Source organism: Saimiri boliviensis, chromosome 1 (genome assembly GCF_048565385.1).
Source record: "Saimiri boliviensis isolate mSaiBol1 chromosome 1, mSaiBol1.pri, whole genome shotgun sequence".
Taxonomy (NCBI): Eukaryota; Metazoa; Chordata; class Mammalia; order Primates; family Cebidae; genus Saimiri; species Saimiri boliviensis.
The window spans coordinates 158,233,577-158,258,096 of record NC_133449.1 but is presented as its reverse complement, the minus strand read 5'-3'; the positions used below and the strand labels follow the sequence as shown (position 1 = coordinate 158,258,096).

Below are 24,520 nucleotides of genomic sequence, written 5' to 3'. Positions count from 1 at the left end.
TGTGCTGAGAGTGTTTATAAATGAGGGAGAACCTTGGAAATTTTAGCATACATTGTCTTTATTTTTTTCCCTTCTGATACTAGCATGTGTTTTCATTGATAATGCATTAATTTTTTTTCCTTCTGTCACCCATGCTGGAGTGCAGTAGCAACAGCCTCAGCTCACTGCAGCCTCTGCCTCCTGGGTTCAACTGTCAGCCTCCTAGCTGGCAATTATAGCCACGGGCCACCAAGCCTAGCTAATTTTTTTTATTTTTAGTGGAGACGGGTTTCACCATGTTGGCCAGATTGGTCTCAAACTCATGACCTCAGGTGATCTGCCTGCCTTGGCCTCCTAAAGTGCTGGGATTACAGGTGCGAACCATCGTGCCCAGCCAATCATGCATAGATTAAAAAAAAAAAAAACCATCCCCCCCACCCAGGTAATGCATAGATTTCATAAACTGTCACAGTGGATTAATAACTGGCAAAGCACTGTCTTTTCTGTGACTCATCTGTTTAAATTTGCTTACTTTAATTATTTTTAGACTTGATAGAATTGAGAGTTGATGAACAAGACAGAATTCTTGAGAAGTATTATGTTCACATTTCTCATAGCTTGTGTTTTATGTTTGGGCCAGAAAAGATTTCAGAGAAATGAAGTACAATTTTTTTCCTAACTAGGATTTATTGATGCTCTATATAGATTCAGATTGCCAAAATTTACTACAGAGTCTGGCTCTGTGGCCCAGGTGGAGTGCAGTGGTGCAATCTTGGCTCACTGCAGTGTCTGCCTCCCAGGTTCAAGTGATTCTTGTGCTTCAGCCTCCTGAGTAGTTGGGATTACAGGTGTTTGCACCATGCCTGGCTAATTTTTCATATTTTTTTTTTTTTTAGATGGAGTTTCGCTCTTGTTACCCAGGCTGGAGTGCAACGGCGCAGTCTCGGCTCACCGCGACCTCCGCCTCCTGGGTTCAGGCAATTCTCCTGCCTCAGCCTCCTGACTAGCTGGGATTACAGGCACGCGCCACCATGCCCAGCTAATTTTCTGTATTTTTAGTAGAGACGGGGTTTCACCATGTTGACCAGGATGGTCTCCATCTCTTGACCTCGTGATCCACCCACCTTGGCCTCCCAAAGTGCTAGGATTACAGGTTTGAGCCACCGCGCCCGGCTATTTTTTGTATTTTTGGTAGAGACAGTTTCACCATGTTCTCCAGGCTCATCTTGAGTTCCCGGCCCCAAGGGATCTGTTCGCGTAGGTCTCCCAAAGTGCTGGGATTACGGGTGTGAACCACTAAGCCCAGCCCAGATTTTTTTTTTTTTTTAACTGGGAATAACAATTATTCACAAAACTTTCCGTGTGGGGTCTTCAATCAGCGAAGAACTTACCTAAACATTCTTTTATTTATATTTATTTTTTATACTTGAGTTTTTTGAGATGATGGCGTCTTTCTCTGGCACCCAGGCTGAAGTGCAGTGACATGATCATAGCTCACTGCAGTCTCAAACTTCTGGGCTCTAGCATTCCTTCTGCCCCAGCCACCTGAGTACCTGAGACTTAAAGGAATGTGCTACCACATTTAGCTAATTTCTTTCTTTCTTTCTTTTTTTTTTTTCATTTTTTTTAGAGATAGGGTCTTGCTTTGTTGTTGCCCAGACTGGTCTCAAACAACATTTTTAATAATTAAAGAAACAGTGTCATCTCTGCTATCTTAATCTAAATGGTGGAAAACCAGATAAGTCAGTTTTGATAGTTGGTCAGAAATCAACTCTGCTATTATAAAATTCCAACTTCTTGTTTCTGTGTGAGAAAGTTGAATTTAAAAAAATTGTGTTTTTTAGCCAGGCTCACACCTGTAATCTCAGCACTTTGGGAGGCCAGGCTGAGGTTGGGAGTTTGAGACCAGCCTGGCCAACATGGAGAAATCCTGTCTTGACTAAAAATACCAAACTTAGCCGGGCATGTCTATAATCCCCAGCTACTCAGGAGGCTGAGGCAGGAGAATCGCTTTAACACGGGAGGAGGAGGTTGCAGTGAGCCTAGGTCGCGCCGTTGCCATTCCAGCCCGGGTGACAAGAGTGAGACTTTGTCTCAAAAAAAAAAAAATGTATCTGTTATGTGTCAGACATCAAGTTTTGGGGCTAAAAAGTTGGGTAAGAAATGGTCTCTGCTCTTAAGAAACTTACTATTTGGGAAAAAGTTTGTATTCTTTTTTCAGTATGTTTTATCTGACCATGACTAATAGAGAATTAGTGAAGCCTTTGACTATTTTAGTTTAAGACTTGAGTATTTTTTTAAGCAGTGAAGCAACATAGTTTTGTTTTATTTTGAGATGGAGTCTTGTTTTGTCGCCTGGGCTTGAGTGCAGTGGCGTGATCTTGGCTCATCATAACCTCCGCCTCCCAGGTTCAAAAGATTCTCCTGCCTCAGCCTCCTGAGTAGCAGGGATTACAGACTCGCGCTGCCACGCCCAGTTAATTTTTGTATTTTTAGTAGAGATGAGTTTTCACTATGTTGGCCAGGCTGGTCTTGAACTCCTGACCTCCTGATCTACCCGCTTCAGCCTCCCAAAGTGTTGGGATTACAAGCGTGAGCCACTGTGCCCGGCCTAATTTTTTTACTGAAATGAAATTCATATTTAGTTATGTGGAATTAAAAAAATACTGCTACTGTTTCCCTTGAGCTCTTTGGTGGATATTTTCAATAGATATATTTATTTACATTAAAGGAGTGACTTTAGGAGCCAGCTACCACTTAAATGGAACTGTTCATAGTGTAAGTGGGAGACTGTAAGGGTATTTGAGGCAAATCTTTTTTTTTTTTTTTTTTTTGAGACGGAGTTTCGCTGTTGTTACCCAGGCTGGAGTGCAATGGCACGATCTCGGCTCACCGCAACCTCCGCCTCCCGGGTTCAAGCAATTCTCCTGCCTCAGCCTCCTGAGTAGCTGGGATTACAGGCACGCGCCAACATGCCCAGCTAATTTTTTGTATTTTTAGTAGAGACGGGGTTTCACCATGTTGACCAGGATGGTCTCGATCTCTTGACCTCGTGATCCACCCGCCTCGGCCTCCCAAAGTGCTGGGATTACAGGCTTGAGCCACTGCGCCCGGCTTTTTTTTTTTTTTTTTTTTGAGACGGAGTTTCACTCTTGTTGCCCAGGCTGGAGTGCAATGGCGCGATCTCGGCTCACCGCAACCTCTGCCTCCTGGGTTCAGGCAATTCTCCTGCCTCAGCCTCCTGAGTAGCTGGGATTACAGGCACACGCCACCATGCCCAGCTAATTTTTAGTATTTTTAGTAGAGACGGGGTTTCACCATGTTGACCAGGATGGTCTCGATCTCTTGACCTCGTGATCCACCCGCCTCGGCCTCCCAAAGTGCTGGGATTACAGGCTTGAGCCACCGCGCCCGGCCTTGAGGCAAATCTAATGTTGAAACTTAACTTCAGTTCTAGAGTATTGAAAATTTGGTTTAGCTAATAGCTGTTACATGTTTCTGAAGTTGACAGTCTCAACCGAAAGCATCTGTTTGGAAAATTAAATGCTAATTAAGACCCAAGTTTGCAAAATGATGTAAACTGTTAAAATGTTAAACTAATGATGAAATCATCTGCCTGCTTCAGCCTCCCAATATGCTGAGATTACAGGTGTAAGCCACCGTGCCCAGCCAACTTTTTTTTTTTTCTTTTGGTTCCCATACTGGGAGACGAATTCTTTTTTTCTTTTTGAGACAGTCTTGCTCTGTCGCCCAAGCTGGAGTGCAATGACGCAGTCTTGGCTCACTGCACCCTCCACCTCCTGGGTTCAAGCAGTTCTCCTGCCTCAGCCTCCTGAGTAGCTGGGATTACAGGCATGTGCCACCATACCTGGCTAATTTTTTTTTGTATTTTTAGTAGAGATGGGGTTTCACCATATTGGCCAGGCTGGTTTTGAACTCCTGACCTTTGTGATCCACCTGCTTCAGCCTTCCAAAGTACTGGGATTACAGGCACCAGCCACCGCACCCAGCTCCAGCCAGCTTTTAAAGTACATTAGTGTAAGACTTAGGATCCATATTCTTGTTATTGATATCCTCAGGGCCCGAAGGCAAAATACTCCTAGTATGACTGGTAAGCTGTTTCATATTGATCTTAGTGGCTCTAGTTTTGGGGAAAATAGCAGATGTTGGTGAAATAAAGTACTAAATGGGGTAAATATTCCAGAATAATGCAAAGTTAGGTTGGGGGCGGGAAAAATAATGCAAAGATGAACTAGGTGTATCTTCACAAATTGCTTGTTTAGAAATTTATCAACCAAAATCAATCTATTTTGTCTATCCTGTTTAAAAATAAAACAGCTAAAGTTTCATTTTCCTTTCTATGGTAATTAAATCTGTACGTATTCTCTGTTTGCCTGTATGTTTAAGTTTGTGATAATTTTCTCTCTTCCTCCTTGAATGAAAAGTTGGTCTTATTTCAGGTTTATTAATCAAAAAGCATTTTTTGGTAATAGCTGACAATAATTGAACTTCCTATGGGATGGGTGCCTTTCTTGGCACTCAAAGATGTTGACTTTAAATTTTCATAATTTTGATATAGTGGGAATTATTTTGAGTATAAACATCTTGTTTTGTTAACTTCTCCATTTTATTTTGAATTTTTTTATTCCATTGTAGAATGAACTAGTAAGCATATTTAGTAATTTTAGTTTTGTAGTTTCTTTTTTAAAATGATGTTATACTAAAAGTTTATCTGATTTAGATGGGCTGGAAAAAGTGATAGTTTGTCCCTGGATGTCAAAGCTATGTTGTTTAAGATTATTGCCTTTGAATCTAATATTGCCTTAACTAAAAATGTGCTTGTAACTTTACAACTGGAACACTCTTAATTGGGTTTAATAACTTAAGAAAATTGCTGGGTGCGGTGGCTCATGCCTGTAATCCCAACACTTTGGGAGGCCAAAGTGGGTGGATCACAAGGTCAGGAGTTGAGACCGGCCTGGACAACGTAGTGAAACTCTGTCTCTACTAAAAATACAAAAGTTAGCTGGGTGTGGTGGAGCATGCCTGTAGGCCCAGCTACTCAGGAGGCTGAGGCAGGAGAATCGCTTGAACCTGGGAGGTGGAGGTTGTGATGAGCTGAGATCACGCTACTGTACTCCAGCCTGGGCAACAAAGTGAGACACCATCTGGAAAAAAAAAAAAAATTATGATGGGATGTATGTTGGAAGTACATACCTTTGAGGTTCTTATATCTTTAATATTGGGGATAAACGATGAATTCTTCATAATGATTCCCCCTTTTGTATTTATAAAATTGCAATAAATTTGTATAAAATCTCAACTGGTCCTTATGGGTTCTGTTTGTTTTTATGATAGTCATCCATTTTTTAAACGACTTGCTGAAGTGTTCTTTTCTCTCAGTTGGTTTCAGCTAAATGATTGGATCTTTTCCCCTGTGTTTGATCCTTCAGGTTTGGACATATTTGACTTTTATTCCCCCAGGTTGAATTGACCAAAGCAATGGTGATGGAGAAGCCTAGTCCCCTGCTGGTCGGGCGGGAATTTGTGAGACAGTATTACACACTGCTGAACCAGGCCCCAGATATGCTGCATAGGTAAGATATTTTTCTCCGGCATCATCTAATGCTGTGTTTTAGTATGTGGTACTTAAGAGATTCTCCCACTCATCATCTTGTGCCTTGTAGGGTTGTTGCATAATACTTATTTGCATATAAGTATCCCCCAGTTTTTTTTTTGAGACAGAGTCTCTGTTGCCCAGACTAGAGTGCAGTGGTGCGATCTCAGCTGTCTGCAATCTTCACCTTCCCAGTTCAAGTGATTCTCCTGCCTCAGCCTTCTGCTTAGCCGGGACTGCAGGTGCTCACCACCACACCCAGCTAATTATTATTATTATTATTATTATTATTATTATTTTTAAAGTAGAGATGGGATTTCACCATGTTGGCCAGGCTGGTCTCGAAATCACAACCTCAGGTGATCAACCTGTCTCAACTTCCCAAAGTTCTGGGATTACAGGCGTGAGCCACTGTCCCTAGTCCCAAAAAATAATTTTAAAAGTTACACCATTTTCAAGTAACCTGAAAACTGATTTATTCATTAGAGTTTATTACATTTAAAAAAAACAAAGTTAGATTAAGTTACCTAAACTTGTACATCATTGGAAAATAACAATCAAAATGTGTAGTCATGCATTATTAAGAATGTATTAAAGATTGCTGGAGCTGAGGTGGATGTAAAAAATAATGTATTAAAGACAATTCATGACTGTTCCTGTAATAATGTACTTTTGTGTTGATGTGCTTCAAAAATTGTATTAACATGTTTATATATACAGAAAAATTGTTTCTGTGGTTTTACTAGATACTTCTATAATTTGTTTTTAGTAGAAATGATACATGCTTATCGGAAATTAAAACAGATAAATTATGAAAGTATCTAGTAAAACCACAGAAACAATTTTTCTGTATATGTAGAAACATGTTTTGATACACTGTCTTTTAGCTTTTTAACTTGATAATCTGGAGTTATCTTTCCGGATAATACTTGTATCCTGTTAATTTTAGTGGCCACAAAGTTTTTTATAGAGATATAGTGTACTAACAGTGAATCTAGAGATTGCTTCTATTATTTCTTGTTACAGTGTCGCATTATACAAAACTGTCTATTTATGTGGACTTGTTAGAATAATTTCATAGAAGTTTCAAAATGTGTATTTACTGGACCAGAACTATTTTTTCGCTTAACACCTTGACCAGCTTGCATATTAGATACATGATTATCAGGTATAAAATATAATTTATAAATGTTTTCAATACTGGTTTTGGCATTGCTCTGTAAATGGAATGTATCTCGTGAGAGAGAGAGTGAGTGTGTATGTGGGGTGTGTGTGTGTGTGTGTTTGTGTATGTGTGTGTGAGAGAGGAGAGAGAGTCTCAACTGTCTAGGCTGGAATGCAATGGCAAGGTCATAGCTCATTGCAGTCTTGAACTCTTGGGCTTAGGCTATCCTCCCACCTCTGTCTCCTGAGTAGCTGGGACTGAGGCACAGTCCAACCCACATGGCTAATTTTTTGTAGAGACAGTTTTACCATGTTGCCTAGGCTGATTTCAAACTCCTGGGCTCAAGCAGTCTGCCTGCCTCAGCCTCCCAAAATGCTGGGATTAAGGCTTTAAGATTTCCAGATGCTTTTTCTCATTTCCTCTTGATTGTTACAAAATCCTCTACTAAAATGTAAAGCGTTGATTATAAGAGAGTTAACTTCATTTAGCAGATACACTCAGAGGGGTTAAAAATTTGCTGGTACATATGCACATGACTATTAAGTGGTTGAACAAGTCTCTAAGCCGTTTTTACCCTTTCTTTCTATTTTTTTTGGAGGCAGTCTTGTTCTCTTGCCCAGGCTGGGGTGCAGTGGTGTGATCATAGCTTACTGCAGCCTTGATTTCCTGGGCTCAAGCGATCTTGCTGCCTCAGCTTCCTACATAGCTAGGACTACAGGCGTGCACCACCATGCCCAGCCAGGTTTTTTATACATCACACACACACACACACACACACACACACTCTCTCTCTCTCTCACTCTCTCTCTCACTCACTCTCTCTCTCTCTCTCTCTCTCTCTCTCACTTTTCTTTTTTTCTTTTTCTTTTTTTTTTTTTTTTTTGAGATGGAGTCTCACTCTGTCCCCCAGGCTGGAGTGCACCAGTGAGATCTCAGCTCACTACAGCCTGTGCCTCCTGAATTACATTGATTTTCCTGCCTCAGCCTCCTGAGTAGCTGGGACTACAAGTGAATGCCACCATGCCTGGCTAATTTTTTTTTTTTTTTTGTATTTTTAGTAGATACAGGGTTTTGCCATATTGGCCCAGCTGGTCTTGAACTCCTGACCTCAAGTGATCCTCCCAGCTCAGCCTCCCAAAGTTCTGGGATTATTGGCATGAGCCACCATGCCTGACCTGTCCTTTTTTCTTTTTGTCATATGCCAGTTTTATTCTATAGGGTTGAAAGAAATTAACCAAATGCAATAGTATTTCTTGTCACTATCATTATTCATTGATTTTTTTTTCCACCATTAGAGGGCACGAATCTGTCACATTATTTATTGATTTTAAGACCTCTCTGTCCCCTACATATATATCTGAGGCACATGGAAAGTGGCCCTAGTCAGTAGTGAACTGATTCTTTGGCTGAGATGTATCCTTTCAATAACTTGAAAAGTAGAAAGGCAGACTTAGGGGTTCTTGTGGTCACAGATGTGTTCCCTTTTTTGGGGGTGAGACATACAGAATAACATGCATGGGCTAATTTTTAAAAAAAGGTGCTTCTCTGGAAGACAAGTATCAAATGTTAATAGTAATTATCCATGGATTAGAGCATTTTGATGTGTTGCTTTCCTGATGGAATATTGTTTTAATGAAAACGGATCAAGTGAGGACATTGATGGGTGAAAACTTGAGGAATTGACTTTGATATTCTTAACTGCATCAGCAGAAATTTTAAAAAACTTTAGAAACCACTTGCTGCATGAGCTAGATGTTGAAGGGAAACTGCTCACATGTATTCTCAGATATATTAGTAAAAGGACACTTGAAGTCTATGGAGAATAGAGCTGTTCCAGCCTTATTGCGTGTTTTCTTCCTGAGTTAAAATAGGAACTTGTGTATTGGTGGTCATCCTGACATGAAACTGTAAGATCCTTCCCCACAGGATCATCCTAACCTGAAACCTGGAACCAAATCCATTCCCATTCAGCAAATGGTGATCAAGTGGCACATAGGGGACAGAGAGGTGATTATGTTCAAAAATGAGAAAGAAAACATATTGTTAGGGCCAGGCGTGGTGACTCACCTGTATAATTCCAGCACTTTGGGAGGCCAAGGCAGGTAGGATTGCTTGAGTTCGTGAGTTCGAGACCAGCCTGGGCAACATAGTGTAAGTCTTTTGTCTGCTTAAAATAAATAAAAAGAATCAGCTGGGCATGGTGGCATGTGCCTGTAGTTCTGCTTTGGGAAGCTGAGGCTAGAGGATCACTTGGGCCTGGCACATTGAAGCTGCAGCGAGCTGTGATCGCATCACTGCACTCTAGCCTGGGTGACAGAATGAGACCGCGTCTCAAAAAAGTTTGCCAGTAGGCAGGATAGGTATCAAATGTGGAAAAAAAAAAAAAAAAAAAACTTAAGATACTTGGAGATGACAAGTAAATCATCTTCCAATTTTACAGATTTTATGGAAAGAACTCTTCTTATGTCCATGGGGGATTGGATTCAAATGGAAAGCCAGCAGATGCCGTCTATGGACAGAAAGTAAGCATTTCAAACTTTATTTAGGCTGTTAAGCAGGTAGAAAACTCAAAATTGAAGTGGACACATACAAAATAGATTTGCTGATAAAGATCAAATTTCTTTTTAGTAAAAGTTGATGTGTTTTATTACTATTTGATTAATGTATTTGTTGAAATGCCTATGTGATGTCAGATTTGTCAATCTTGTGTGATAGTCTAAAGCTTTTTTATATTGGAAGATAATTGGCTTTAGCATAGAGATCATCTTTTTAAACTTTAAAATTTAAAGTATTAATTCAGGGCAGTTATTTAAAGAACTCAAGTGTGGTCACTGGGAATAGAGTATACAAAGAAAAATCAAATGTAGTCTGCATATCCTGTAATTTAAATATGCACATTCTCTTTACCTGTATTGCGGTGGTAGTTTTTTAATTGGAGATAATTTTACGGCATTCACAGTTGATTTTTTTTTTTTTTTTTTTTTTTTTTAAGGAAATCCACAGGAAAGTGATGTCTCAAAACTTCACCAACTGCCACACCAAGATTCGCCATGTTGATGCTCATGCCACGCTAAATGATGGTGTGGTAGTCCAGGTGATGGGGCTTCTTTCTAACAACAACCAGGCTTTGAGGAGATTTATGCAGACATTTGTCCTTGCTCCTGAGGTATGTATAGGAATGATTGTTTTGTAGTGATAAAAAACAATGAATGGTTGTGCATATCTTTAAAAACACTTGAAATTTCAGACTTAGAAAACTTGGAAGATTAATACAATAACTCCTATATGCAGCTGCCCTTACCAAGAGCAACTGTCACCACCACTTCCACATGTATATAATTCTTTCTCTATAAGAATAAAGAATTCTTTTCCATTCCATAGTACAGTTACCAAATTCAGGAAATGATGCAATATAATTATCTATAATCTGTATTTAAAATTTGGAAAGTATCTCAATAATGTCTTTTAGTGATTTTTTTTTTTTCCTCCTTGTCCAACATGGAATCTATACTTAATACATTGCATTTATCTGTCATGTCTTTAGTCTTTCTAATAGGCAACTGTTTCTTAATCTTTTGGGGTTTTTTTTTATGGCATTAACATTTTTGAAGCACACAGTCACTTTTTTCGTAGGATGCTTTATGTGTGTCATTCAGTGCTTCCCATTAAAGAGGCACATTATGCCATTTAGTTGTGATACGACTTTTGATTACTTAGGTTTTCTCACTGTAAAGTTAAATATCTTTTCTCTCTCTCTCTTTTTTTTTTTGAGTTGGAGTCTCACTGTATAATCCAGGCTGGAGTGCAGTGGCTCCATCTCTGTTCACTGCACCCTCCACCTCCTGGGTTCAAGGGATTCTCCTGCCTCAGCCTCCCAAGTAGCTGGGACTGGCTGGGCTCTTTTAGTATTTTTAGTAAAGGTGGGGTTTCACCATGTTTTTTCAGGCTGGTCTCTCTAACTCCTGAACTCAAGTGATCCACCTGCCTTGGCTTCCCAAAGTGCTAGGATTACAAGCATGAGCACTTCACCTGGCCTGATGTGTTCTCTTTTCAATTTGTAAATAAAGGATGGGCGATTCTGTGTCTTTTTATTGCTTTTTGAACATTTACGGCACAAGATGTTTCGGGTTCATCTTGGATTGTTCCTGCCCCAACCCCTATTCTTGAATCAGTTGTTCCTTCAAGGAGGCTTGGTTCTTTTTAGTTATGCTTAGGAAAGGACAAGTTTATGTTGAATGATTGCATTTGTGTTTTCTTCTGGATTGGTCCAGACTGAACAAAGTTAGGAAGCCTGTTTGCTTAAGCATATATGTAGAAATGGTACAGTAAGAGCTTGTTGAATAAATCATTGTTTGTTCTAGCATTAATCTTAAATTTTCTTTTTAAGATAGCAAACGTAAAGTGCTTAAAATCTTTTAACCTTTTAACCTTTTTGTCTATTTGTAAAATTATGTGAATCCATTGTAGTCATGATTTTTAGAGGAAGGCTTAGATTAAAATGTAAAGATGTGGTAGACTTCTAAATATGCAAAGAATCACGTGTATGATTGTCAGTTATAGGTTTATTGTAGTTTTTTTCTTTTAAAGGAAGTGTCTAATGTCTTAGTCTAATATGCTATTATATAAACTGTCTCAGTTAATAAACAAAATATTAAGGTATATGTTGATATCCTTTTTTTCTTTTTGAGATAAGGGTCTCCCTGAGTTGCCTAGGCTGGAGTGCTGTGGCAGGATCGTGACTTACTGCAGCCTTGACTGCCTGAGCTCAAATGATAATCCCACCTCAGCCTCCCAAGTAGTTGGGGCCTCAAGTGCAGGCCACCATTCCTGGCTGATTTTTGTTTTTGTAGAGACTGCAGAAAACTCAGTATAAGTTGCCCAGGCTAGTCTCAAACTCCTGTGCTTAAGCAATTCTCCTACCTCAGATTCCCAAGGTGTTGGAATTTCAGAAGCGACCCATGGTGCCTGCTGATACCTCTCTTTTTACAGATGAGTAACAGCCCTAGAAACTGAATAACTCATAAATGACAAAATGGATCTGTACTCAGGTGTGTCTTATACCTAGTGTGAGCAAGATTTTTCAGGCTGCACTACCCTTGAGTGTTTGTATTAGTATTTTCGGATATAGTCTTGGGGAATTTTAAATATCTGCTGAAGTTAAGAATATGATTGCCTCTTTTTTTTGAAACAAGGTCTCTGTTGCCCAGGCTTAAGCGCAGAGGCACAGTCTTAGCTCACTGCAACCTCCACCTCCCGGGTACAAGTGATCCTCCTGCTTCAGCTTGCCCAGTAGCTGAGAGTACAGGCTTATGCCACTATGCTTGGCTCATTTTTGTATTTTTAGTAGAGATGGGGTTTCACCATATTGGCCAGGCTGGTCTCAAACTTCCGACTTTAGGTGATCTGCCCTCCTTGGCCTCCCAAAGTCCTGGGATTACAGGCATGAGCCACTGCGCCTGTCTGGAATATGATTGCCTTTTAATGATTTGAGATGTGGGCTGTGGCATCTTACATACTTACAGCTTTGTCAGTTTTTGGATATTTATCTTGTGGTGAGGTTTTTTGAACTTGTGGTAAAGTATTTTGAACAAACAAAATATATGTGAGTGTGGTCTTTTTACCATCTGTTGTAGACCAGGCATTTTCAGTTTTGGCACTGTTGACATCTTGGATCAAGTAATTCTTTGTTATGGGTAGCCTGTCCTGTGCATTGTAGGATATTTAGTGCATCCCTGACCTTACTAGTTGTCAGTAGCATCCCCTGTAATGAATACTGAAATGTTGGGAGGGCATGCTGACTTATACCCATAATTCAGAATTTTCGGAGTCTGAGGCAGGAGGGCCACTTGAGCCCAGAAATTAAAGACCAACTAGGACAATATAACAAGATCCCGTCTCGACTGAAAAAAAAAAAAAAAAGTAGCCTTGCATAGTGCTGTGTGTGCCGCTACAGTCCTAGCTACTTAGGAGGCGAGAGGATTGCTTGAGCCTGGGATGTCAAGGTTGCAGTGAGCTGTGATGTGCCATTGCATTCCTGCCTGGGTGAAAGCAAGACCCTGTCTCAAAAGCCCCACAGCAGCAGAAACTGAAATGTCTCCAGGCATTGCCAGATGTCTCCTGGAGGTAAACTTGTTCCAATCACCAATGGTGTAGAGTGATTGCAGTTTTTAAAAGTCTGTGGAATAAATGAAAATTTTCTATTGGCATTGCAGGGGTCTGTTGCAAATAAATTCTATGTTCACAACGATATCTTCCGATACCAAGATGAGGTCTTTGGTGGGTTTGTCACTGAGCCTCAGGAGGGTAAGTAGTGAAATACTTTAAGTTACTTGTCTAAATTTTTTAAAATGATATCAGATTGCCCTTAAGAGACCATGGATTTCTTCACTGTTTTCATTACATTGTTTTTCATTAATAACCGGTAATTATCATGGTATATGAAGAGTCTGAGGTTTTACCCTACTTGAAGCTGCTAACAGGTTAGCTTACATCATGTCTAGTAGAAGACATAAGACTCTTAGTTCAGAAGGAGGTAGGTTGACTCACAGTAGCAGCAGTAACATTTTTGCCACATTTACCAACAGGATGTCATGAAGAAGGCTGGATGATACTTCTGCTGCAGCAGGTTGTGTTAAAGGCATGGGACATTGAGTTTAGGGAACACAGAAGTTTTTATAACATGCAGTAAACATACCTAACTCTTTGTTCTGGAAGGAGGCACTCTTTCAAAGCTGTTTGCTGGGCCGGGCGCGGTGGCTCAAGCCTGTAATCCCAGCACTTTGGGAGGCCGAGGCGGGTGGATCACGAGGTCAAGAGATCGAGACCATCCTGGTCAACGTGGTGAAACCCCGTCTCTACTAAAAATACAAAAAATTAGCTGGGCATGGTGGTGCGTGCCTGTAATCCCAGCTACTCAGGAGGCTGGGGCAGGAGACTTGCCTGAACCCAGGAGGCGGAGGTTGCGGTGAGCCGAGATCGTGCCATTGCACTCCAGCCTGGGTAACAAGAGCAAAACTCCGTCTCAAAAAAAAAAAAAAAAAAAAAAAAAAAAACCAAAGCTGTTTGCTATGCAAATATTCTTGAGAGGCAGTCTGGAAGAAAGGATAGGTATGGAAGATGTGTAGACACAGAAACTCATGGAAAATTTTCTACAAAATAGTAGAATTTGAGCGTGTTCTGTGTGCCTGAGAGTATATTTTGTAATACAGTCTTACAAATGTGCAGTCTTACAATGTGCAGTCATTTGCCTAGCAAAGTGGTAGAGCCTGCATTAGATAACTGTCTAATGTAATTTGCCTAATGTCATGTAGCCAGTAAGGTGACAGCCCGCATTTGGCTCCATGCTCTTAAAAACCAAGACACTACAGTAGCCTTAAAAATCTAACCTTAAAAGCCTTAGTTCTGCCCTTAAAGTCAATGCTGTGATTTTACCAAATTGCCCTACTTCATTTACTTATATATATTTTTCTTCATTGTTGTTTTGTGAACAGTGTGAAAGTGAATGTGTATGTGAATTCAGTAAATACAAATTACTTTAAATATCTTTTCCTCACTTAGAGTCTGAAGAAGAAGTAGAGGAACCTGAAGAAAGACAGCAGACACCTGAGGTGGTACCTGATGATTCTGGAACTTTCTATGATCAGGCAGTTGTCAGGTAAAAAAATTTTTTTCACATGTCCAGGGCTGCATAAGAACTTGCGTTATCTAGTCTTTCCATTTGTTGGAGGGCATTTACATATTCTGAGAATTACCTCAAAATAATAATTTCTCAGAAGAATGGTTTTGCTTCTCGTAATTTTGATGAAACAAAAATACCTAACTTGTTTATTAGTAGTAGATTATACTGTGAGGACAATCTGTTACTTAGTTTAAATAGTGTCAGTTGTTTTAAATAGTATCAATTGCTTTTTGGTTTAGTGTTTTCTTGGCGTTAAGTGAAAACTTGAAATTCTTGTTTATCAAGAGGTGAATATATTGAGGTGTTAAATGCTTTGAGGGAATAAAAAGTGGACAGAGATCTATTAGAGATCAGGCATAAATTGATCTAAATACCAATATGTGAGTTAAGTAGCAATAAAGAATTTTATTACCTTAGTAAGTGCCTTATTGTACCTTTGGGTTTATTCTCCCTTATGATTGGAACAGAAATATGTTTGATAGCACTAGAAATCCATATTTACTTGTTACCATGTGATGCACTGAATGTTAATCAGTGCCTGAAGGGTGTTTTCAAGTGTTTCTTAAGGTGTGATGAGCTAATCAGGCTACTCAACTTTGATTGCTGGTTCAAAATGAAGATTCATGGTCTCACTGCAAACCTACTGAAATAGAATTTCAGGAGGAAAAATATTTGCAGTTTTGTTTTTGTTCTTTTGAGACAGACTCTTGCTCTATTATCCAAGCTGTAGTGCAGTGGCACTGACTGCAACTTCTGCCTCCTGGGTTCAAGCAATCCCCCTGCTTCAGCCTCCTGAGTAGCTGCAACTATAGGTGCTTGCCACCATGCCTAGCTAAATTTTGTATTTTTTTCCACCTGATTTTGGTTAAAAAAATTTTTTGTAGAGATGGAGTTTTGCCATGTTGGCCAGTCTGGTCTGGAACTCCTAACCTCAGGTGATCTGCCTACCTTGTCCGTCCAAAGTGCTGGGATTACAGGTGTGTGCCCAGCCACCTCTGCAGTTTTAACAGCATTCCTGGTTGATTTATGTGGAATTTTAAGAATTGTATTCTGAAGCATAACTAATATATTTTCTCCCCCTAATTCCTTATGTGCTTAAGAGTTTTTTTGTGTTTGTGTTAAAAGCCAAATACAAAATTTGCCATCTTAACCTTTTTTTTTTAAACTGTTTTTAAATATAAAGTGCAGTAGTGTGAACTGTTACAGACATGTTGTACAACAGATCCCTAGGACTTTTCACCTTACAGACAGACTAAACCCATTGAACGGCAACTTCCTTTTCCCCTCTCCCCAGCCTGTTTTGAGAGTTTTTGTGATGTTGTATACTAAATGAATTGTAATGGTTGTAGGATTCCAACCATAAAGTGATTTGGTTCAATTTGATCTCTTGATTCATTTGCTTATCAGAATCTATCAAACAAATGGATTCCAGTTAAGTTATTGAGTAGTAGTTTTAAATTACTTTTTAAAAACTCAAACATACAATTTTTAGATTTTTTTTGGACAGAAGGAGCTAATTTTATGTTCTGGTTTCTGGTTCATAAATGATGGGAAGTTTTTTGCAAAATAAATGGTGGCACGTGGCAGAATGATATTTCTCAAATTTTTCTCTTAAAGTAATGACATGGAAGAACATTTAGAGGAGCCTGTTGCTGAACCAGAGCCTGACCCTGAACCAGAACCAGAACAAGAACCTGTATCTGAAATCCAGGAGGAAAAGCCTGAGCCCGTATTAGAAGAAACTGCTACTGAGGATGCTCAGAAGAGTTCTTCTCCAGCACCTGCAGACATAGCTCAGACAGTACAGGAAGACTTGAGAGTATGAAACATGTCTTCATTTTTATTCTATTTCTAGTTATTAAAAAAAAAGCCTGTTCTTCTGTGTTACTGTTTGGTTGACTTTTGTAGATACATTTTCATATTGGTGGTTCATTTCAGGGAAATTTCTTAGATATTGAGCCATGCCTTTGATAAGAGAGAGGTAAGATGTGTATTAACTTTATTTCATCAAAAGAAACTACTCCTTTCCCATAGCTAACTTGAATGCTGTTAGACCAGAAATTATAAGTGCCACTGTATAACCACATCAGTGATCCCTCATCTTTTTAATATTTTAATCTTTTATACCATAAATCAGGCATCCCCAAACTTTTTACATAGGGGGCCAGTTCACTGTCCCTCAGACTGTTGGAGGGCCGCCACATACTGTGCTCCTCTCACTGACCACCAATGAAAGAGGTGCCCTTTCCTGAAGTGCGGCGGTGGGGTGGGGGGGCGCGGATAAATGGCCTCAGGGGGCCGCGGGCTGTAGTTTGGGGACGCCTGCCATAAATTATTACATGCTTGTTAAAACAAGTGCCATAACAATCTTTTTTAGAAAAATAACATGGCAGAATATACTTTTCCTATGAAATTTTATTGAAGATAACTTTATAGTAGAAGTAGAAACAAACTGCTGTAAGTAAAACTTCTTTTCTAGTTGGCATAGCTGATTTCAGAAGTTTTCAGTTTGTCCTCCTGAATCTCATCAGGGTGATATGTTAATAAAACTCAAGAAACCTTTGCATTTGATGCTCTGGGAAGTAATATAATTTTTAGTGCTATATTTATAGGGTCAGGCTTATATCATTTGTTTGTTCAACAATTCACATTTCTGCTGTGTGTTAGGCATTGTTCAAGGTATAGGTATTTTATTTGTCAAACAGATAGGGTTCTTGCTCTCTGGCAGCTAATAAATGAGTAGAAAAAGCAATGTGGAAATGACACTAGTTTACAAGTAGCAAACACTAGTTGGGCATGGTGGTGCCTATGTGTGGTCCCAGCTACTTGAGGGGCTGAGGTAGGAAGATCGCTTAGCCTGGGAAGTCAAGGCTGCAGTGAGCTAAGATTATGCCACTGCACTTTAGCCTGAGTGATAGAGTAAGACCTTGTCACAAAAACAAAACAATAAAAAGTAAGTGGAAAAGTAGGTTGGCTGGACTAGATGACCACTTAGGTGGCTATTACAGTAACTCTAGAGAGAGAGAATGATGGCTTGAATTTGAGTTGTGACAGTGGAAATGGAAAAGAGATAATTAGGTAGAATAACAGGTTCTGAAGATTTTTAATTGTGTTAGAAAGGATTGTGATGGTTCTGCAGGATATAATTGAGTCAGTGTTTGTACCATGGATTGGATTGGATTGAATCGTACTAGGAAGAACTGAGCTGATTTTGGAGGGGAGAGAGTTTTATTTGATTGACAGATTTGAAGGAAAACAGTTTTGGGCCAGACATTGTGGCTCACACATGTAATCCCAGCACTTTGGGAGGCTGAGGCAGGAGGATTGCTTGAGTTCAGGAGTTCAAGACCAGCCTGGTTAATATAGTGAGACTTCATCTCTACTAAAAAGAAGAAATAGCTGGACATGTTGGTACATGTCTGTAGTTTCAGCTGCTTGGGAAACAGGTGAGAGGATCACTTTAGCCCAGGAGATGGAGGCTATGGTGAGTTGTACATGTCACTGCATTCCAGCCTCGGCAACAGAGCAAGATCTGGTCTCAAAAAAAAAGTAAATAGTTTCTTGACCCTAAGCCTCTCAGATTTGCCTGGTACTTAATCATCAGTCCCAAGGAATTTCACTGCTAAATTTTGAATAGTTGAAAGAGGAATCTTAATATCTATATAAACTCCATCCTGCTTATGAGAGTCTGATATCATTTGTTATGTACAGGAAATCAAGAGTTTGTAGCTTTTATATTGTTTTGTTATATGGTATAATTATGTAATGCTGGTAATTGTTCCCTTAGACATTTTCTTGGGCATCTGTGACCAGTAAGAACCTTCCACCCAGTGGAGCTGTTCCAGTTACTGGGATACCACCTCATGTTGTTAAAGTACCAGCTTCACAGGTAAGGTTCTAGTAAAACTTGTCCATTAGGCAAATTTACTTACATTTTTGTAATGTGATCCAGCAGAGGCTTAGAGAATGTGGAAACTGGCCAGATGCAATGTGGCTCATGCCTGTAAACCCAGTACTTTAGGAAGCCGAGGTGGGCTGATCACTTGAGCCTAGGAGTTTGAACCCAGTCTGGGCAACATAGTGAGATTCTGTCTCCAAAAAAAATCATCTGGGCCATGTGGCGTGCATCTGTAGTCCTAGGTATTTGGGAAGCTGAGGTAGGAGGATTGCTTGAAGCCCAAGAGATTGCTTGAGCCACTGCACTGTCTCCTGGGGAGCAGAGTGAGACTTTGGCTCTCACACACACAAAAACATTAATATATAGGGCAGAAGAGAAGGGTATAAGATGGTTTTTAATGATATTTCTTGTGAGAGAATTGTCCATTTTCTAGTTTAAACCTTGTTAACTAAGACACTTAATTAAGAAAAAGAATAAGCCTGTTTTGTTTTAACACAAAAGTTAACTTAAAAATTTTTCAGCCCCGTCCAGAGTCTAAACCTGAATCTCAGATTCCACCACAGAGACCTCAAAGGGATCAAAGAGTGCGAGAACAACGAATAAATATTCCTCCCCAAAGGGGGCCCAGACCAAGTAAGAGCTCAGAACGGCAATTTCTCTAGTTTGGGGTATTTTGAGGTGAGAGCTTATTTTGGGAGGGCAGTTGATGTTTATATACTTCAAAATGAAAAGTTTTAGGGTTGATGGAATTACCTGTTTTTAGGGTAGAGGGAAAACTATTGAATGTGAGCAGTCATTGAAAGGTGTCTTCTTTCTCTTGGCTTTCATTGATGTTTTTGTTTCCTTTTAAGTCCGTGATGCTGGTGAGCAAGGTGACATTGAACCCCGAAGAATGGTGAGACACCCTGACAGTCACCAACTCTTCATTGGCAACCTGCCTCATGAAGTGGACAAATCAGAGCTTAAAGATTTCTTTCAAAGTAGGTTATTTAGGTTTGAGCATTACATTCATCTGGTGTCGCTCTAACACTGTACATTGGAAATAGAAAATGAGCCATATATGTAATTATAAATTTTTTAGTAGTCATGGTTAAAAAAACAAAACAATAAAAAGAAACTGGATAATTTAATACATTTAACTCTTAAGCATTATAATTTCAACATGTAGGAATATTTTGAGAGATATTTTGCACTTTTTAATAAGTCTTTGAAATCCAAATGTACTTCCCATAATTTTATACATATGAGAGGCACATCTCAATTCAGACTAGCTATATTTATATTTCAGGTGCTCAGTAGTATGCATCTAGTGGCGACTGTGTACATGTAATATTTAAAGGGGAATTGTGTAAGTAGTTATCTGAGAATCTGTTTCTCTTGCAGATTATGGGAACGTGGTGGAGTTGCGCATTAACAGTGGTGGGAAATTACCCAATTTTGGTTTTGTTGTGTTTGATGATTCTGAGCCTGTTCAGAAGGTCCTTAGCAACAGGGTAAGCAGCTGTTCATCTTGATTTTTTTGTTGTTGTTTTTGTTTTAAAGGGTTTTGGTTCTTTAGAATATATTTATTTTTATAGCTGGATCTTTATGTAAAGTACAGTTTATTCCAACATGTTCGGTCAATTAATTTCATTATTTTCAGCCATTATTAAAAGACCTGCCTGGGGCTTTAGCAAAACAAAATTTCTGTCTAAATAACTTAATTTTTGATACTGTGAATTATGAGAATGAGAAAACGAATAGTCATCAGTGCACTGAGATTTATATAACTATCTTTCCTTGGTGTTACTGGAGATGTACAAGAGATGAGAAAACCAAGCTAACTAAGATAAGAGCCAGTGTGCCCAAGGCAGTTTTGGTATACTGCTCTTTTTAGAGAGTAACTATTAAGAGTTTCTCCTTTAAGTCAATAAACTGCGTTTGGGAGATAAATTATGTGGTCACCCTACTTGGAACCACCCTTATTAACAGTACTGTTACTGGGTACATTCTAATAATAGAGGAATTTGTGGAATGGGAATCTTACGGTGGGAGCCCCAAAGAAAGCTTCCCTTCCCCTGCAAAGAACTACTTTTTGTAGTAGTAGAAAAGAACAAAGGTATAAATAATACTAATTTATTAAGCTGCACTTTTTTTATTGAGGTGAAATTTACATAACAAAATTGACCATTTAAAAATGTACACTCTGTAATCCCAGCACTTTGGGAGGCCGAGGCGGGTGGATCACGAGGTCGAGAGATCAAGACCATCCTGGTCAACATGGTGAAACCCCGTCTCTACTAAAAATACAAAAAAAAATTAGCTGGGCATGGTGGCACGTGCCTGTAATCCCAGCTACTCAGGAGGCTGAGGCAGGAGAATTGCTTGAACCCAGGAGGCGGAGGTTGCGGTGAGCCGAGATAGCGCCATTGCACTCCAGCCCGGGTAACAAGAGCGAAACTCCGTCTCAAAAAAAAAAAAAAATGTACACTTAATTGCATTTAGAACACATTGCTACATTGCTTTGCAACCATTACCTCTAATTCCAAAAGATTTTTACTAAAAGCCATAAGCTGTCTACTCACTAAGCAGTCATTCCTTGCACTTGTCTCCCCAACCCCTGACAGCCACTAATCTGCTTTCTTCCCTGTGGATTAAAACTGTGTACTTTAAGCCATATAATAGAAACATTGCAGATCAGTGATATTCTCCAGAATGTTAATGGGCAGACTGCCTTTTTTTTTTTTTTTTTAAAAAAAAAGACAGTTGTGCTTTGTCTCCCACACTAGAGTGAGTGCAATGGCATGATCTCAGCACTCTGCAACCTCCACCTCCCAGATTCGAGCAGTTCTCTAGCCTCAGCCTCCTGAGTAGCAGGGATTACAGGCTTCCACCACCACACATGGCTAATTTTTTGTGTTTTTAGTAGAGATGGAATTTTGCCATGTTGGTCGAGCTGGTCTCGAACTCCTGACCTCAGGTGATTTGCTCGCCTTGGCCTCCCAGAGTGCTGGTATTACAGGGATGAGCAACCACACCTGGGCATATTGCAAAGTTTAATGTTATGTTCGTGACATTATGTCAGCCTTAATATGCAAATGTATGTTATCTTTCAAATTATTTGACCACATATCTTTGTGAAGCATTTCCTGCAAAATACGGTTTGAGAAGTGAGAGAACAGTGATTTATCTCACCAAAGCCAGTGGAGAACCCAGAAATGCCCCGTATGCTTTGTAGATAAATCCATCATTCAGCATGTATTAGATCTTGTGGCCACCCTTCATTTCATGGTATTTGTAGAAGTGTACTATGCTCCCTTCAGTAATTTTTTGGGTGAGTGGAAATAGCTTATGTAAGACTGATTGCTCTGGTATATGACATGCTGTAGTGTAGCTTTGTAGTTCAGAGCGTATTTTTCCCAATCTGGAGGCCTTGGTTTACGTTCTTCTTCCATCACTCATTATTGTTGTGACCCATGGGAAAGGTTCTTTAACCTCCCTAGCTCTTAGGTATCAAGCATCAAGGGTTGTTGTAAAGGTTAACCGAGCTAATACATTTGAATAGAACACTTCACTGACATATAGTAAGTACTGATAGATACTCATTTTAAGAAATTAGAAAATTACATTGCTGATAAAGAGCATGAATTGAATTTATTGAAATGTTTGGTAACCTGTTAACTACACTGGCTCTGTTAGGAGGAAAAGAAGACCAAGACTATCCAAAATTCTTAGGTGAGCAGCAAGTTAAAGTTTGTCAAATCAATGAAGGTTTTATTTGAAATGTATATGTACTTTGCATAAATATGTGCAGTGCCATCTTTTCACATTGATGATGTGGTTTTATTCTAGGCCTCCAAATCTGTGGAGAAGGTGGCAATTCTTTATTCAATTTACATAATTCCATGAGAAAATAAGTACTTGGGAGACTGGGGCAGGGAGAAGTGTTTAAACCCGGGAGGTGGAAGTTGCGGTGAGCAGCTTGCTCACTCCAGTCTGGGTGACAGGTGAAACTCCATCTCATTAAAAAAAACAAACAGAAAACTGAACTGTGAGAACTCAGCTGATGTATAATCTGCTGGTTCTTTTTTTTTGGAGACGGAGTCTCGCTCTGTTGCCCAGTCTGGAGTGCAGTGGCGCGATCTCAGCTCACTGCATTATCCGCCTCCTGGGTTCAAGCAGTTCTCTTGTCTTAGCCTCCTGGGTAGCTGGGAGTACAGACATGTGCCACCATGCCTGGCTAATTTTTGTATTTTTTTAGTAGAGACAGGATTTCATCATGTTGGTCAGGCTGGTCTCAATCTCCTGATCTCGTGATCCTCCCATCTTGGCCTCCCCAAATGCTGGGATTTACAGGCGTGAGCCACCTGACCTCTGCTTGTTTTTTTTAAAATAGCTTTTTTAATCCTCTGCTGTCATAGCCAGCTTGTCAGTACTCTAAGTCTGGTTACCTTGATTCTTACAGCCCATCATGTTCAGAGGTGAAGTTCGTCTGAATGTGGAAGAGAAGAAGACTCGAGCTGCCAGGGAAGGGGACCGACGAGATAATCGCCTTCGGGGACCTGGAGGCCCTCGAGGTGGGCTGGGTGGTGGAATGAGAGGCCCTCCCCGTGGAGGCATGGTGCAGAAACCAGGATTTGGAGTGGGAAGGGGGCTTGCTCCACGGCAGTGAATCTTCATGGATCTTCATGCAGCCATACGAACCCTAGTTCCTGCAGAACGGTGAATTTCTTCGACCAGCCTTTGGTATCTTGGAGTATGACCCCAGTCTGTTATAAACTGCTTAAGTTTGTATAATTTTACTTTTTTTGTGTGTTAATGGTGTGTGCTCCCTCTCCCTCTCTTCCTTTTCCTGACCTTTAGCCTTTTACTTCCAATTTTGTGGAATGATATTTTAGGAGTAACAGACTTTTAAAGAAGAAAAAAGAAAAGGACTGAATTTCCTTCCTTACTTTGCATATACAGACTGGACATTTTTTTTTTAACAGCCATTTCCCCAAAGGAATATGTCTTGCGTATTACTGACATTTGGTATGTTTCATTCATTGGAATATTTCTTATTTTCTTTGTGTTAAAGCCTGTGAGACAAACAGGATTTGATAACATTTGAAGGCAGGAAAAACCCAAATTGTTTCTTCTTTGAGAGTCATGACTTCCTTCTGGTGTGGAGAAATTGCCATTGGAAAATTTGACAGTTTTGATTCTCACTGGTATGTTTAAAAGCGGAATAAAAGGAATAGAATTTTTCTTTTGATATAGGATCACAAAACAATTCTAAAATACTGTTTTTACCACTGAAATTTAAATTGTGATATATAGGTTTTAAATGTCTAGACTGCAGCTAATAGGCTTTTCTTGAACTTAGTTTTTTTGAAGTAGAGTTTTTTCATGTTTAATTTGTATTTGTAAAAAAAAAACACAAAAAACAAAAAAATTCCCCAAACCCAGATAACAACCAGAGCAAAACTGTTGTGCCTTCTATTTATCTTTGATTTCAGTCTTGGCAGTTGTTTAAAGAAAAATAATTAAAAAAAAAAAAATCTAGATTTGTTTTATTATTAGGTTCAGAGTATGTGGGGAATTATAGAATCCCTCTTTCATCACCTTACATGTCTTCTGTTAACATATTTGTTATGCCTTATTCTAAAATTGAGTCTCAAACTGGAATGCCTTTGAAGACAGATGCTCTATAGAGGTTCTTTGGCCTAAATAGTTCAGCATTTGTGTTAAGTTTTATTCTGGTATCTAATCAGATTCCTAATCATAGCCCATAAGAAGGAATGTGACTTTAATATTGGACTTTGCTGATGTGCTCGTGTCCGCATTTTTTCTTTAAATCATAGCCATATGTTAAATTTTCTATTTTGTTATGGTTCTCTTTTATTGATGGGCATGCAGTGGGTGTTTCTTGGAAATGGCCAATTTTTATTAAAATATTTCTGGAAGAAAATTTAATCTGGCAATATAGACTAATACTCGTTTCACGTATGTGTTATTTGTTGAGTGCTGTGTGTGAGATGGGTGAAGGTTTTGTTTACAAGTGTGAAGCAAGCCTTCGTGTTATTACTTGTCATTACTAACTGAAGGGCAACCAAGTTGTCAAATTCACTTATTTATTTTCTTAACAGTATTCATCTTGACTGTCATTTGAGGATAGTATAGGAATATTTGCATTACTGAGAAACTCTAGATTTGCTCTGAAGG

The 24,520-nt window shown here is 39.4% G+C and overlaps 1 protein-coding gene across 3 annotated transcripts in view; it reads left to right on the top strand.

Annotated features, from left to right (window-relative positions):
- G3BP1 (G3BP stress granule assembly factor 1) overlaps window positions 1-24,300 on the top strand; it is a 32,727-nt gene extending 8,427 nt beyond the window's left edge. For 2 of the 3 annotated variants that reach the window (XM_039469493.2, XM_074378914.1), the window contains exons 2-12: window positions 5,464-5,576; window positions 9,202-9,283; window positions 9,754-9,927; window positions 12,974-13,064; window positions 14,319-14,415; window positions 16,057-16,258; window positions 18,227-18,328; window positions 18,859-18,970; window positions 19,189-19,317; window positions 19,721-19,830; window positions 22,782-24,300. In XM_039469493.2, the coding sequence (XP_039325427.1) occupies window positions 5,482-5,576; window positions 9,202-9,283; window positions 9,754-9,927; window positions 12,974-13,064; window positions 14,319-14,415; window positions 16,057-16,258; window positions 18,227-18,328; window positions 18,859-18,970; window positions 19,189-19,317; window positions 19,721-19,830; window positions 22,782-22,988 (1,401 nt within the window). In that variant the 5' untranslated portion in view covers window positions 5,464-5,481 and the 3' untranslated portion in view covers window positions 22,989-24,300. Of the gene's footprint in view, window positions 1-5,432; window positions 5,577-9,201; window positions 9,284-9,753; window positions 9,928-12,973; window positions 13,065-14,318; window positions 14,416-16,056; window positions 16,259-18,226; window positions 18,329-18,858; window positions 18,971-19,188; window positions 19,318-19,720; window positions 19,831-22,781 lie in introns of all 3 variants that reach the window. The other variant, XM_039469491.2, reaches the window with a different exon arrangement.
- The last annotated feature ends 220 nt before the right edge of the window (window positions 24,301-24,520 follow it).